Consider the following 15,360-nt stretch of genomic DNA (forward strand, 5'->3'; position numbering starts at 1 on the left):
TGTGAATCTTTGAGATAGTGTCAAAGGTATGTGAGGAACTGTATGAGATAGTGTTGGATGTAACTGCGGAAATGTCTGAGACAGTGTCGCAGGTAAGTGCTGGAATGTCTGCGATGGAGAGAAGGCTAGCCTCCATTGAGCTTCAAGCACGGCTCAGAAATGAGTCCATTCAGGCATGAAGGAGGCTGCTGTTGTCTGTCACCATCTGGCGACTCACTCTCAGCCTTCGTAGGCACTGCTCCTCAGAGAGGTCCAGGAGGCTCAGCTTCAGTCTGTAGACCCTCTCATGAGGGTAGTGCCTCCTGCGATGTTGGTCCTTGCATTGTTCCCCTCTCTGCTCTTGTGCAGGTGCCTGCAGCACACCACTGTGTTGTGGAGCTACAAGTGGTGGAAGTGCATGTCGTGCCAGGTGAGGATGGCAATATTCCTCCTCCTCCTCGGATGTACTCGTGAATGCAGCCATTGCGCCCCACCCCCCCATCCTGATGGTGTCAGTTTGAGGGGGTCCAAAAAGTAGGTAAATATCTGTAAACAGAAAAATTCTGAGTGTGAACCAAGAATTTTCAGTCTAAACACAAAGATCTCCCAGCCAAAAGTTTGAGAGAACTGAGGGCGCTGCTGCAATAACTCACCTTTTATCCCCATCTGTCAAACAGGGATTTAAAAGTCCAAATGGCTGCCGGCTGAAACCTGACTACTTCCCCATGGTGCGTTTCACACAGCACGGGAAACACATTGGGGCAGCATAGAAATCGCTTGCCATCATTCTTAATTGCATTTATGCACATTTCAAGTACTTGAAATGCTGCTTTTAATATCGTTCCGCCGGCTTTAATTGCTGGTGGGACTTCCAGGTTCGGGAACGGCACGCGCATCCAAATGACGCTGGGTCGTTTGTGTTTTTCAGCGGGTTAGAGCCCGGGATTCCTGCCCGCTCCAGAAAATTTTGATTTTCTTTGCCCCCAACGTACCCGCATTTTCATTTTAAAATCATGCCCATAGAGTCTGCAAAGGGATATCGACTGGTTACGTGAGTGGGCAAGAAGGTGGCAGATGGAGTATAATGTGGGGAAATGTGAGGTTATTCACTTTGGAAGGAAGAATAGAAAAACAGAATATTTTTTAATGGTGAGAAACTATTAACCTCAGAGAGATTTTGTGTCCTCGTACAAGAAACACAAAAAGTTAGCAAGCAGGTACAGTAAACAATTAGGAAGGCAAATGGCATATTGCCCTTTATTGCAAGGGGGTCAGAGTACAAGAGTAAGGAAGTCTTACTACAATTGTACAGGGCTTTCGTGAGACCTCACCTGGAGTATTGTGTACAGTTTTGGTCTCCTCATTTAAGGAAGAATATACTTGCCTTGGAGGTGGTGCAACGAAGGTTCACTAGATTGATTCCTGGGATGAGAGGGTTGTCCTATGAGGCGAGGTTGAGTAGAATGGGTGTATACTCTCTGGAGTTTAGAAGAATGAGAGGTGATCTCATTGCAACATACAAGATTCTGAGGGGGCTTGACAGGGTAGATGCTGAGAGGTTGTTTCCGCTGGCTGGAGAGTCTAGAACTAGAGGGCATAGTCTCAAGATAAGGGGTCGGCCATTTAAGACTGAGATGAGGAGGAATTTCTTCACATGGAGGGTTGTGAATCTTTGAAATTCTCTACCCCAGAGGGCAGTGGATGCTCAGTCGTTGAATATGTTCAAGGGTGAGATGGATTGATTTTTGATCTCTAGGGGAATCAATGGATATGGGGATCGGGCAGGAAAGTGGAGTTGAGGTCGAAGATCAGCCATGATCTTATTGAATGGTGGAGCAGGCTTGAGGGGCCGTATGGGCCTACTCCTGCTCCTATTTCTTATGTTCTTATATGGTTCAGTATTGCACCATTTACCTGCTAAGTCATAGGAGAAAAGAAAAATGAGTACCCTTATCTCCAGAAAAGGTCAATACAACTTGAGTTCATAGCTTAATAATTCCCACGATGCATTACACGTTTTGAAGGAGGTGTGAGTATGGACAATTCTTGCCCCATTGACTTGTGCCATTATTCTTTGCCAGGTTCTGATTGCCAACAATGGCATTGCAGCTGTTAAATGCATGCGGTCCATCCGCAGATGGTCCTATGAAATGTTTCGGAATGAGAGAGCAATTCGGTTTGTAGTTATGGTTACTCCTGAAGATCTGAAGGCCAATGCAGGTACGCTGAAGGAATTCATTGTGCAGAATTTGACTTCTGCTTCTGTTGAATTAAATCTGTTATAACTTTAAGACTAGTTCTACAAATTAAAAGACCTCATTGCTGTGGAATGCTGTTCCTTTAGAGTACATCAAAATGGCAGATCACTATGTACCAGTATCAGGAGGATCCAACAACAATAATTATGCTAATGTCGAACTGATTGTGGATATTGCAAAGAGAATCCCAGTGCAGGTAAATTGCAGTATAATTCATTGTATTGTTGCAAAAATTTAAAATAAAATGGGGAATAACCATGAAACCAGACTTGGAATTTTTGTGATATTAATGACCTGTTGATATTTTTAATCTTGCTAGTTTTCCCTTTCCTTCCACATGCTCATACTCCTTCTCTCCCAGCCAAATCTATGAAATGTACATGCCCCCAACTAAGCACACATGCTTTCGATATGTTCCCAGTCCTTTATAAGCCTTTCTTTCTTACCACTTCATGTTGCAATGTGTTAGAATGCCACTGGGTCTCCCTTTCCTCTCCTTATTTCTCTTTGTGTGCTCAGCTATTTCCTGACACATTTTATTCAACTTGAAAGAGAGTACATGGTCTGTTGACTTCACCACAGTTGCCATCTATTGACCAAAAGGTTGAGTGTTGCATTAGGATCTGCTGCCTTTCCGGTTCTCCTTACAGGTTGGCTAACTATTGCTGAAACTAGACCAATAAAGATTTCACCTAGCATCCTCCAGTGCTCTGCCATCTTAAAAGGGATAATGACCTTCAGAATAATCATCCATCCATTACAAAGACCATTTCAAAATAGTTCAAAAATAACATTTCAGAAATTAAACTTCAGTTAGAAATCGAAGTGTGGCAAAAGCTGATTGGAGAGATGCTGGCTTTTTAGGAATTATGATGGACTATGCTGTACTAAATACAGATAAGACCAGAGGAGGAGTCTAACCAAAAGAAGCAAAGAAAAAGGTGGGGGACCAGGGAAGGAACACAAGAAAGGCAATTCCTGGTGTAAGTGTTTATCTGTCACTAATGTGAAGCCTGAATCCTCAAGAGTATAATTGGGTTAGAAAAATGGTTTCATTGGAAATTCCCACTTACATCTGAGATGAACTAGCTTGTAGTCTTTTTTTTATTGTGGTAATAAGTTTAATCATCATCTAAGCTCTATATCTGGACATATGTATGAAATCGGCATTCTCATGTTCCTCTAGGCGGTGTGGGCTGGTTGGGGACATGCCTCAGAGAACCCCACACTTCCAGAGCTCCTTCAGAAACACAACATTGCATTTCTAGGTAAGATCTTTTCAATAAAGAACCACTGAATTGAGAAAAGCCATCTGATTCCATGCAAAGGTCAACGCTCTGAGAATCCAAAGTTCCTGTAGTAATCTGTCGGCCGACAATTTCCTGGAATGGCGCAATCAGTGATTTACGTTATAAAAAGGGTGAAATGAAGTAAGATGGGAAGAGGCTCGTGTGGAGCATAAACACCGACATAGACCTGTTGGGCTGAATGGCCTGTTTCTGTGCTGTTAATTCTATGTAAATTATACCGTTTTGTTCCCCAATCTTCCCACTGCAAATTTACTCCAAAATTTCCTGGAAAAGCAATTTGAATAGCTCAAAGCGAGCATACTGGTGAATCGGGGATCTCAGAAGTGGCACAGTCAATGGCCTTGCCCCAACTGCATCAATTAACTAATTTAGCAGATCAATATTGGCATGACCCTGAACCATAGAATTCTAAATTTCAAATCCTTTCACCATTCTAAATTTGATCACTTGCAGAAAGTTGATTGGGTTTCGTACACTCTCAACTGCTGTATTCAGACTTCAGGAACATTCTTAGTTACAGATTTTCTTTTTAATCATTTATTTAGAAGATGACATTAGTGATGTAAGATACCTAAAATATCTCAGAATAAACAAACGGGGGTTGAAATTGGACCTTGCTTCGGCTGTTTCTCGGGTGCAAAATGGAGGCAAAAAAAGTTCCATTTTGCAGGGCGCTTGTAATACATCCAACGCCATATTGGCTTGGGCGATATTCAGGTATCCCTGGCGGCATTAGGCCTCTTGCATATGCTAATGAGGGGCTTAATGCCCGTTTAGGACCCCCTTTTCAAAATTGGTCAGAAACTGAGCGGAGCATGCGCTGGGCAGTTTCAGTTTCTCCGCTTCCCTCTGTGGCCTAACCAGTGTTTCCTAAAGGGACAGCTGGAGGCCATCAACATAAAGATAAGTTTTTCTTCTTTTTAACTTAATGTGGCGCCAAGAGGAACAGGAGTGCTCCTTCTGGCTTCACAGGACTACTTCGGGCCAATAATGGCCCACACTCGCTCCCTTCCATTCTCCTTTTACATCCCCGCCGCCCCGACCTACCTAAGGACTGTAAAACAAATTCATTGCCATAGATGCGCCATTCCAATGGTGCGAGTCTCCAGGAAATTCTGGGGCCATTATGATTCTAGGTAAGACTAGATAACAAGTTTTTCTCAACTTTTTTTTCTGAGAGGGGCCTCAAAAGCTAAGAGAAATTTGTACTTTTTTGCTCTTAAAAATCTGACCTGTGATCACTGCCTACAGGAGATTAAATATATTGAAGTAAATCAGTCATATTGTGCTGAGGCGTTAGAGGATTGGAGTGGATAGATCGATTAGCGTTTTCTTATTGCATAAGCTTTAATAGATATGTTTGAGTATTACTTATAAACTAAACATAAAGTCAATGTATTCAGTATGGACTCCATTCTGTTTTTTCACTTCAGCCTCCATTTGTTTTTGTGTATTTTTCTTCTTGTAGGTCCTTCGAGCCAGGCTATGTGGGCATTAGGAGATAAAGTAGCCTCCTCCATTGTAGCACAGACTGCGGGGATCCCAACATTGCCTTGGAGTGGAAGTGGTAAGGGTGCATGGTGTCGTGGTAACCCTGTGCACCAGTAGAAACAGGAGTTAGTGAAAGGAAGATTTGTGTTGTGCAGCTATTGTTCCTTTTTGTAACAGCTCTTCACGTTAATAAACATTTTAATGTTATTGTAGGTTTTTATAGAGTGGATCAAAATTGCCAAGATAAGCTTAACTAAGCTTTCTGAATGGGTTGAATGAGTGATAGTCAGGACCATTTTTAAAATCATTACATTATTAAAGGAGAAAGTTAGCTCAGGGGGTAGTACTTTCTACTCAAGTCCATCAGAGACCTGCCATTCCAAGTCTCTGGTGAAGCCATTCATTTTAATGGGGCCTAAACTTCAGCTTGGGAGGTCATTCAGAGCTACTGGCCCTCAGGAAAATTAGCTACCAGCTGAGCGTTTAGCAGTTTGAGTACTGGCAACCTGCAACATTCCATACTTCAGCATGAGGAAGGAGGGGGAAAAGAATTGAAGTGGGGCAATTAAATAAGAAAAGAAAAAATGTTGTCCGCCCCCCTCAGTTGAGTTTTCATTGAAGAGTTGACCTCTGGCAGTGTAGCTCTGAAACCAGTTGCTAGTAGGTGTGCAAGAGAAGCCTGATATGATTCTTCCTCTCTACATTGTGGGTTTTTTTTCTTTCCCTCCAAGTAGGGAAGTAGGGAAGTACCAAAGTTTTTGCTCTGTGCCTTCTCAAAGGAAGCCAGCTGAAACTGGTAATTCAGTAACAAGATCTCTGTGGCAGTAGTGTTCTAACTTACTGTGCCACAATATATTATTGCTTGTTGGCTTTTGCCCCATCCTCTCCTGAAGGTGTTGACTCATACTAGTGTATGGTTCCATGCCACCACCTGTCCCCAATACCTTGCCCAAGTGTTAGTGAGCTTAGGCAGTGAGTATCAGCACGGTGCACATAGCCAAGGATGATCCTGACCTCACTTGATGTACACATGTGTAGGATTGTCTAAGTTACAGGGCTAAGGTAATACTTATGTTAGTTCAGGAATCATAAGTGAATAAAGGGACTACCTTCTCCAGAACGCAGGGAGTTGAGAGCAGGCAAGCATGAAGAGTGAAATGTCTTTTTAAAACTCACCTGTTTGTTAATTGACTTCTCTGATTCTGAGAACCCACTATGCCACATTACGCGAGCATTTTCCCACATGAATCACTGGGTAGTGATCAGGAACAGAGACCTTGGCTGAATTTTGTTCCTTCTCCTTAGCTAAGGGGTTGCTGACTTCTGATGCTGCTGAGATCAATCAAGTCAGCACAGACCAGGGATTGAACTTGAGACCTCTGGTGTGATGACTCAGTTCCACACTGGACAGTGCGTTTACTCTACTAACTGAGCCACTGTGAAGCCTCTCCTGCTCAGCTTTAAACAAATTGCAACAAATTTTATTTTTTTGCAGAGAAAACATAATGCAGTGGTTAACATGCAAAACCTGACAGTCAGACTCTCAATTCAAACTTTTCCTGGATTTGAGCCCAGCTGAAATTCCTTGTCGCTACGTAGCAACTTGTTTTAAAGGGGCATTTGAAATATTAAGAGCAATAACCAAGTGAAGAGAAGAAAATGTCTCTCCAGAGCAACTAATTATCTTTGTTATATAATTTGTACAGGGCAGGTAGAGTTTTATTGTAATCTATTTCTTTTGGTCGGTGTGCTTGATGCATGATCCATTCTGAAAGATCAAGAATATATACCATATATACCAGAAGACTCCTACTTCAGATTTTAGTCTGCTGAGTTAGCAGATTTTGTTATAGACATAAGACTGTAATTGGTTCATCACCCCTGCTTGGGGGAGGGGAAAAAATCAGCCAGCTTTCCCAATTGTTGTTCACAATTTATATAAACAATTTGGATTCGGGAATCGGAAGTACAATTTCAAAATTTGTGGACGAAACCAAATTGGGAGGTGTAGTTATTACCAAGGAATGGAAGAGGACATAAATAAACTTACAGAATGGGCATGTAATTGGCAAATGAATTTCAATATAGATAAGTGTGAGGCGGTGCATTTCGGTAAGAAGAATAAGGAGGCTACATATTGCTTGGATAATAAGAGTCTAAATCGAATGAAAGAGCAAAGGGATCTAGGAGTACAGATACACAAATCACTAAAGTGATAATAAGGCCAAAAAAAGGCAAATCAAGCACTAGATTTCATTTCCAGAGGGATAGAATTGAAAAGCAAAGAAGTTATGTTAAACTTGTATAAAACCTTGGTTAGACCACAATTGGACTATTGTGCACAGATCTGATCTCCATATTAAAGAGAGGATGTAGAAAGGATTGGAGAGGGTGCAAAAAAGATTCACAAGGATGATACCGGAACTGAGAGGATATCATTATCAGGAAAGACTGAACAGACTGGGGCTCTTTTCTCTAGAAAAGAGAAGACTGAAGGGCGACCTGATAGAGGTCTTTAAGATAATGAAAAGGTGGACGTAGAGAAAATGTTTCCACCTGTGGTGGAGGTCATGAATATAAAATAATCGCTAATAAATCCAATAGGGAATTCAGAAGAAACTTCTTTACCCAAAGAGCGGTAAGAATGTGGAACGTGCTACCACATGGAGCAGTTGAGGCAAATGGTATAGATGCATTTAAGGGGAAGCTAGATAAGCACATGAGGGAGAAAGGAATAGAAAGGTATGCTGATAGGGTTAGATGAAGTAGGGAGGGAGGAGACTCGTGTGCAGCATAAACACTGGCATAGACCAGTTGGGCCAAATATCCTGTTACTGTGCTGTAATTTCGGTGTAACTTGGTGTAACTTCTCACTGCTGTTTAGTGAACTCTGTTAGATAGCACACATTTCTTGATGCTTGATGAAAACAGAATTGAGCTTGATTTGTCCTGCTCCCAATTGGTTAATAGCCTGCCTTATCTCATTGTCTAGGCTCAAAGACAAACAATGGTCTTTAGAACAAAATACGGGGGCCTAGAAATTTGTGGACACCCTTTTTTCGGCTCATGGGGAGTGCAAGGAACGATTCCTGCACCTGAATGTTGAGACCCGATACTGAGACTCGGGCCTTGTTATCATCTAGCTGGTGAGCTGCGGACGCCTAATAATAGGCGTCCCATGGCAGCTCACCGGCAAAGCGGAATGGCATTACAGGCCACAGTGACGCTGGCAACAATCGAGGGTTGCAGGGGGGGGCGCGGTGGTGGTGGTGAGGAGCGGTGGCTGGCAGCGGCCCGCGTTCAGGTCAGTATATTTTCAAATCTTACCTTATTTGGTAGCGGCCTGCAGGGTTCGTCTGTTAGGCTGCATGTAGACCTGGTTTTCCCGAGAGCAACAGGCACTGGCTGCCTCAGGGCAAACCAATCTTTCCGAGGGGGCTTCAAACAGGTGTTAGGCCCCTTATTTGCATATGCAAAGGGCCTAACCCAACGCCTGTTGCAGGCGCAGGCACTGCACGCCAATTTTCTGGCCTTTACCAATATGGATGACGGTGCAATTCCACCTCTTAATGAGCCTGCATTTAGGAAACGGGCGCTGCGCAGATGAATTTCTAGGCCGGGATGCCCATGCAACCATTAGTCACAACCTTCAGGAGATGAGGGGGAAAAACTGAGAGAAATTGCAACAAAATCACTGCAAGTTTGTTGAGTGATCTACATTGATCAGAGGATGGCGCTCCTATTTTTCTGGCTTGTTTTTCTCTGCACTTGACACATGGGCCAATGCCTCCAGTCTTGACTGGCAGGATCTCTCCATTGCTTATTTGCATAGGGGTTAAATATGTTGTGTCCTGCCATAATTTAGGTCTGATTCTTGAATGGACTGAGGAAGATCAGAGACTGAAGAGGATTATCAGTGTCCCTAAGGAAGTGTACATACGTGGCTGTGTGCAAGATGCCACTGAAGGTTTGCAGGTAGGAACTATTGTACCTGTGACAAAATAAATAAAGGCAAGAATTGTTGCTAGGGTGGTTGTGGGATATAAGTCAATGTTTGTGTTTCTTCATGTGGTGAATTCCTGATCTCCAATGGCTTGAGTTATGAACATATGAACAGTGAAGGACAGGAAAAGACCCTCTGGTCCATCCAGCCTGTCCCACACAATCGTGGTACCTTGTGTATAACAATATATACACTCCTCACCCCACACCATGTGATCTCTTGGGAGAGGCAAAAAACACTCCAGAGAAGCACTTTGCTGTAAAGGACAGGGGAGGGAAGGAATTGAAGAGTGATATCTGTGAGCAACTGACAAAAGCAGTTTTTGCAGAGTTTTGGAACCAAGCCTACCCTCTCTATTGAGATGATGGTATCTGGCATGGGAGGTAGCGAGAATCTTTGGAAACTGGTGAATTAGCTGATAATTCATGTAGTGTAATGCTAAATTCTCATTGGAGTCCAGGGTTCACATTACTGCCCTGTTTGATGGAGGACTGTGTGGCAGGATCTACAACTATAGTTGTATTTTTTTTTTACCTGGGTGCAACATAAAGTACTCGTGTCCCAGCTCAAGTCTAGAATGCATTAGACAAAGATCTTTCTATTCTGCCCCAGCTGCATTTCTCAGTAGTTGACCAGTTTGAACTTGAACTTGCATTTCCATTGCCAGAATGTGCTAACACATGGTACAACCACATATAGTGGCGACAGAAAGTGAGGTCTTTGCGTGTTAATGGATATTGTGTGTGTTTTGTCAATTTTTTTGGATGAGATCTTTTCTACTTTTAATCTTGAAATATACTGATGGGGCAAAAGAGGAGGAACTATGTTCATTTTAAATTGGGGTGGATGTAAACCATTGCACATGCAAAATGCATTAAAAAAGTGATTAAAATTTGCCACGTCTTGCTAACCATTTATTAATTTCATCCCATAGTGTGGACTCTGGAGCCCTGATTTTAACTCGGGGGCTGGAATGGGAGGGAAACCCCCATGAACTCTTCAGGGGGAGACCCGGGCAATTTTAACTTCCGGGTCTCACCACATTTGAATGAAGGCCCTCCCGCTTTTGTCGGGAATTGGGCAGCCCGCCCACCTGCCGCAGGCAATTTCTGGCACGACTGCCAAGGCCTATTGAAGAGGGGTGCACTGTTGAACGGAGATTAGACTTTTCATTGTCTTTATCTTGAACACTGCAACGAGCAGAATGAGGAAACATTTTTTTGACGCAGTGAGTTGTTATGATCTGGAATGCACTGCCTGAAAGAGTGGTGGAAACAGATTCAATAGTAACTTTCAAAAGGGAATTGGATAAATACTTAAAGGGGAAAAATTTGCAGGGTTATGGGGAAAGAGCAGGGGAGTGGGACTAATTGGATCGCTCTTTCAAAGAGCCGGCACGGGCACAATGGGCAGAACGGCGGCCTCCTGCGCTTTACTGTACTATGATACTACGATACCATGATGCTATGAAGTTTGCCTTCACTTTTCTGATGCTTCCCTGGAGGTCCTAGTGGACAAAGTCAAGGCAAGGAGGGAGCTGCTCTTCCCCTGCAGCCAGCCGCAGGAGCATCCCCAAGGCCATTGTCAAGCAGGCCTGGACAGAAGCGGCTGATAGTGTCAGTGCCACCAGCATCACCCCCAGAACATGGCTTCAATGTAGGAAAAGACACAATGATCTCAAAAGAGCAACAAGGGTGAGTACAGCTCTTCACCTTTCCACCTCTCTTAGCAGCACCTCAAAACACTCTTTTTACCCCTTCCCCCATCATTCTCAACAATTCTCTCCCCTCCATCACATCCTTCAACATACAATACAAAAAAGGTTGCACTGCGACATGTGTCTTTCTCGTTCCAAACACACTCCCCTCTTCCTTTCCTCTCTTCACACCACACACTAACTCCATTCTCATCTCGTATACTACCACCCGCACAACCACCAACTCCCACCACTCCTTCCTCAGTTCACTTTGCACAAACTTGGCTTTATATTCATAACTTCCCCATCCTCATTCCATCTTGCTTCTTCTCCACCTCTCAACACATACATTATATGCACAAGCCCCACACATCTCTATTTACCTTTCCAACAGACACTCACTCAGTCACCCTCTCTTTCTGCAGCTCCAGGCGGCATATAACGTGAGGGGGAGGACTAAGATGGCTGGAGGAGTCCCCAACATCATCACCTTTGCCCAGGCAGAGCAGAAAGCCTCGGAAATCAGTGTCCCAGGCAGAGCCTCGAGCATCAGGGAACAAGAGGCTGGTGGCTTACCTCAGCAGTCTTTCTGCGTATTACATGTATCTCTTCATTTACCTTGGCAAATATGCATCAACCTTCACAATTTCAAGCTGCATTCTCTAGACTGTCACCTGCAAATGTCCGGTATCTGTCATCCTAAATTTTGTGGCTTTTCTCTTTCTTCTAGGCCTTTCTTGGCAGGAAGATGCAACTGTGGAAGACACCTCAGAGGTAGAGGATTTTCCTGAGGATGCACCGTCGCATGCTCCATCCCTGCCAGGCACCAGCTCAGACGCTTGCACTCTGCGTGGCTTAGATAGTGATCCTAGAGGGGTCTGCACGTGGTGAAACACCCAGCACCAGTGAGCAGCAGCAGGTATTAGTGGCAGGGACAGCTCAGGAGAGAGCTCGCTGGAAGGCAAGCTCCTCTCCTAGCTCTGCTGAGCAGGACAGAGACGAGGACATCATGGGTCCAGCCATGAGAAGGAAACTGCTGCCATCACACAAGCAGTAGTATGATGTATCGGAAGGCCTGGCAAGGAATTTCACCTCGATGGCTGAAAGTGTGGAGGAGTCCGCTTCCAGCCTGCGGTGCCGTCTCACAAGGCAATAGCACTCTGCAGCCTATCCTGGAGAGTGTGGTCAACTCCAGGGAGGCTGGAAACAGGCCATCACAAAAGGAACCCATGCCCGCACGCTTTGCAGCTTTGGTGGAAGCTCAAATGGCTGCCATGCAGAGTTTGAGCTCAAACTTCTGCTCCACCTTGGAGAAGTAGTCGTTCACCTTAGAAAGATTGGTGGACCAGAAAGACAGGGGCTTTGATGGAGTCACCCATCTTCTGCAGTCTGCTCTCCTGCCGATCAGTTGAAGTGATGAGCCCCAGCCCCACGGGAGCGCCACTGGCACGATGGGAGCGGCATGTGCTGGCCTCTCTCAGGATATCAGCATGTCTGCTTCCTCACCCCCTCAACCAATATCCGCCAAGATGCCAGCATCAGCTGGGTCAGACTGCCCTGGCAGCAGCTAAGTTGCAGCCGGCCACTCATGTTCTCGGGCCAGAAGTCACTGGCCACGAACATCTCAAGGGTTCCAGCATGAGTAACAGCAACCTTCTACCAGCTCTGCTGAGGCCACTAGTGGATCACCTCACAAGAGTAGTAGAGTTAGTAACTTGTCTTTAAAGAGAAGCACAATGGATTGATCACGGGTGAGAAATGAATGGAAGGCAATTATTATGTTTACCCTTCAATTAATCATCTTTATCACATTTGGTACTTTGGTCTGCATTGTTGTTTAATAGTAGCTTCTGAGTCTGCGTTATCAGTGGGTCAATGATATCGAAGTGGTTTGAATGTTCTCTAATGCGGTATGAAGGGATTGGTGAAGGAGATATCGAGCATGGTTAAGTAGAGGGGCTCTGTGAATGTTTTCAGGGCAGGGGAATGAGCAGGTCAATGAAATCTGAGCAATGAGCTGGCCCCTCACATCTCTTGCTGCAAGGCATTGAGGTGTCCCTCCTTCCTCTGCTGCATCCTTGCCTTCTCCCTGGTCTCCTTCGTCTGGTGAGGACTGCCTCCTTCAAATGCAAGCCTCTCCGTTTGGTGAGGTTGTACAATAATCTGCACACTACCATGATGCAGGAGTCGCTTCACAGGGCATATTGTATGGAGCCCCCAGACCTGTTGAGACACCTGAACCTCTGCTTCAGCATCCCTGTGGTGTGCTCAATAATGATCCTGGTGGTCCCCTGGCTTTGATTGTACCTGTGATGCTTAGGCATAGTGGGGTTGCAGAGGGATGTCATGAGCCATATCTGTAAGGAATATCCCTTGTCCCCCCAGCAGCCTCTCTGCGACTTTCCTGGGAGGGTCAAATGTTGGGGGGATGGTAGACTGTCTCAGGATAAATGTGTTGTGGCAGCTGCCTAGGTACCTTGCAGACACTTGCACATCCTGTTTATGTGTGCTGGCACCAACTGCACATTGATGAATATTGCTGGTTGGTGTTATGGTGACATATGTACAGTCAATGATGTCCTGCATGCGGGGGAAGCCAGCCACTGCAGCAAATCTCCAAGCTCTCTCGTGTTGACTGTTGAGATCATTGGGGAAGGTGATGAACTGGCCAGTCTCTGCGAACAGGGTGTCGGACAGCTGCTTAATGCAGATGTGTATTGCAAACTGGGAGATGCAGCTGATATCCTCTGTAGCAAACTGAAAGGAGCCAGTGGCGAAGAAGTTAAGGGCTCCGGTAACTTTAATAGCCACTGGCAAATGATGCCCTCCTGGTCCAGCAGGCAGCAGGTCCTGTTGCAGGAGATTGCAGATGATGTCATTGGAGCCTGACTGCCATTTTAACCAACCTGATGGAAGAGGAACTGGGGCTGGAAGAGAAAGGCGATTTTATTTTTTTTTAAGTTTCTGTGTGGACCAAGAGGAGCAGGAGTGCACCTTAGGCCTTCCTTGCTCTGGGCTTCTCAAACCCCTTCTCAACCACTTACCTGAGTGCCAGCAACTGGCGGTAGCCTCCCGCCACCCGACATCCCACTCTAGCCGCCAGCCAGCTGCCACTTCCTGCCTACTTCAGGCGGGAGACTGAAGGAGCTTATGCAGATGAGACCTGTGAGTGTAAAATTTCCAGATCTTCAAGCTGTGGAGGTTCGGATGGTTTTCCTTCTGCCTTGGCCCCCGCCTGCATGACTCCCACCCCCAGTTAAGCTGGTCCCATTACTGTAAGTATCTGCATCTCTTTATATTTAAGCAGCTCTTCAAGGGTTGCTAACCCATGGTATTTTCTGCCCACCCTTCCTGTGGCAAGCTGCCAGTGGCAGGGCCCATTTTAGGCCAAGAACTCATGTTAGGGCTGACCTAGAAAAGTTGGGAAGTTAGCGAGCATTACACTTGTCATACTCCAGTCCTGCCTCTTTAGTGCCAGAATCAGGAGATGTACCCTAATATGTTTGTGATCGGAGTGAGACATTCCTCTCTTTTTTGTATCTTGGTGTCAACTTGAAGCAATCCAAATACTTGCTTGAATTATTCGTCCATAGGCTGCCTGTAGAACTCACTTCACTTTGGGATCATTTTCCCAACAACGGCAGTCCTGTGTACTGGGAAAATTAACAGACAGCCACCCCAGATGAGGTAAGACTATCTTTTTCTCGTCCGTGTTTAGGCTGCAGAAGAGATTGGCTATCCAGTGATGATTAAAGCATCTGAAGGTGGTGGAGGAAAAGGGATTCGCAAGGTTGAGAGTGCAGATGACTTTCCTAACCTCTTCCGACAAGTAAGTCAGTCCCAGGATATACTGCCACAAAGTAAATTGTCTGCTACAATTGCATCACAGCACTGTTTCCTGTTCTGAAAATGTAACCATAAAACATGCTTCCTGCAACAATTGAAATAGACAGAAATGAGAATTTAAAAAGTCAGTCTTGAATTTAATGCTCTGACAGAGGTATCACTTTGATCTTGGTGACGGAGATGAGCTTGTACAATTGGTTGTGGTTTTTAACATGTTGGCATCACCCACCAACAAAGCCACTGATGGTACAAATTTTGATTGGATAATGAAAACATCACATTGCAATTGTTTGGAAATGCAAGAAATAGGCCTAACAAACACCTTTCCTTTAAATGATTTTTACCTTTTAAAAGGACCTTTTTTTTATTTTCAAATCTTTATAAGAGCTCACTACCACAGCCACAGAGCAAATACTGCTCATAATGTGCCAGAATACATTGACAGGCTAAATGGGAAAAAATCTTTCCACCCCACGTTGTGTGTATTCTTTCATTTTCCAATTATCCCCCCTTTTTCTCCTATTTGAAGGTGATGATTCCTGCACGTGATGTAGTTCCTTGGGTACCTAAAGCTTTCCTATAAATCAACCATTCTTGTGTAAGCCTGGACCAGTGGTTTTCAAAGTTGCATCAACCATAGATAAGGGGTCAGCTTCTACATATATGCTGATGATACCCGGCTTTCAACACCACCACTGCCTTTGTGCTATCAGACTGCTTGTCCGAAGTCCAGTCTTAGATGAATCGCAATTTCCTCAGCAAAACATTGGGGAAAAC

At 44.7% G+C, this 15,360-nt stretch overlaps 1 protein-coding gene across 4 annotated transcripts in view; it reads left to right on the forward strand.

Moving 5' to 3' along the window:
* acacb (acetyl-CoA carboxylase beta) overlaps window positions 1-15,360 on the forward strand; it is a 127,256-nt gene that overhangs the window by 15,261 nt on the left and 96,635 nt on the right. For all 4 annotated transcript variants that reach the window (XM_068006050.1, XM_068006054.1, XM_068006053.1 and 1 more), the window contains 6 exons: window positions 2,061-2,199; window positions 2,324-2,433; window positions 3,424-3,505; window positions 5,016-5,114; window positions 8,904-9,013; window positions 14,456-14,566. In XM_068006050.1, coding sequence (XP_067862151.1) covers window positions 2,061-2,199; window positions 2,324-2,433; window positions 3,424-3,505; window positions 5,016-5,114; window positions 8,904-9,013; window positions 14,456-14,566 — 651 coding nt within the window. The remainder of the gene's footprint in view (window positions 1-2,060; window positions 2,200-2,323; window positions 2,434-3,423; window positions 3,506-5,015; window positions 5,115-8,903; window positions 9,014-14,455; window positions 14,567-15,360) is intronic.

This window comes from Heptranchias perlo, chromosome 25 (assembly GCF_035084215.1).
Source record: "Heptranchias perlo isolate sHepPer1 chromosome 25, sHepPer1.hap1, whole genome shotgun sequence".
NCBI lineage: Eukaryota > Metazoa > Chordata > Chondrichthyes > Hexanchiformes > Hexanchidae > Heptranchias > Heptranchias perlo.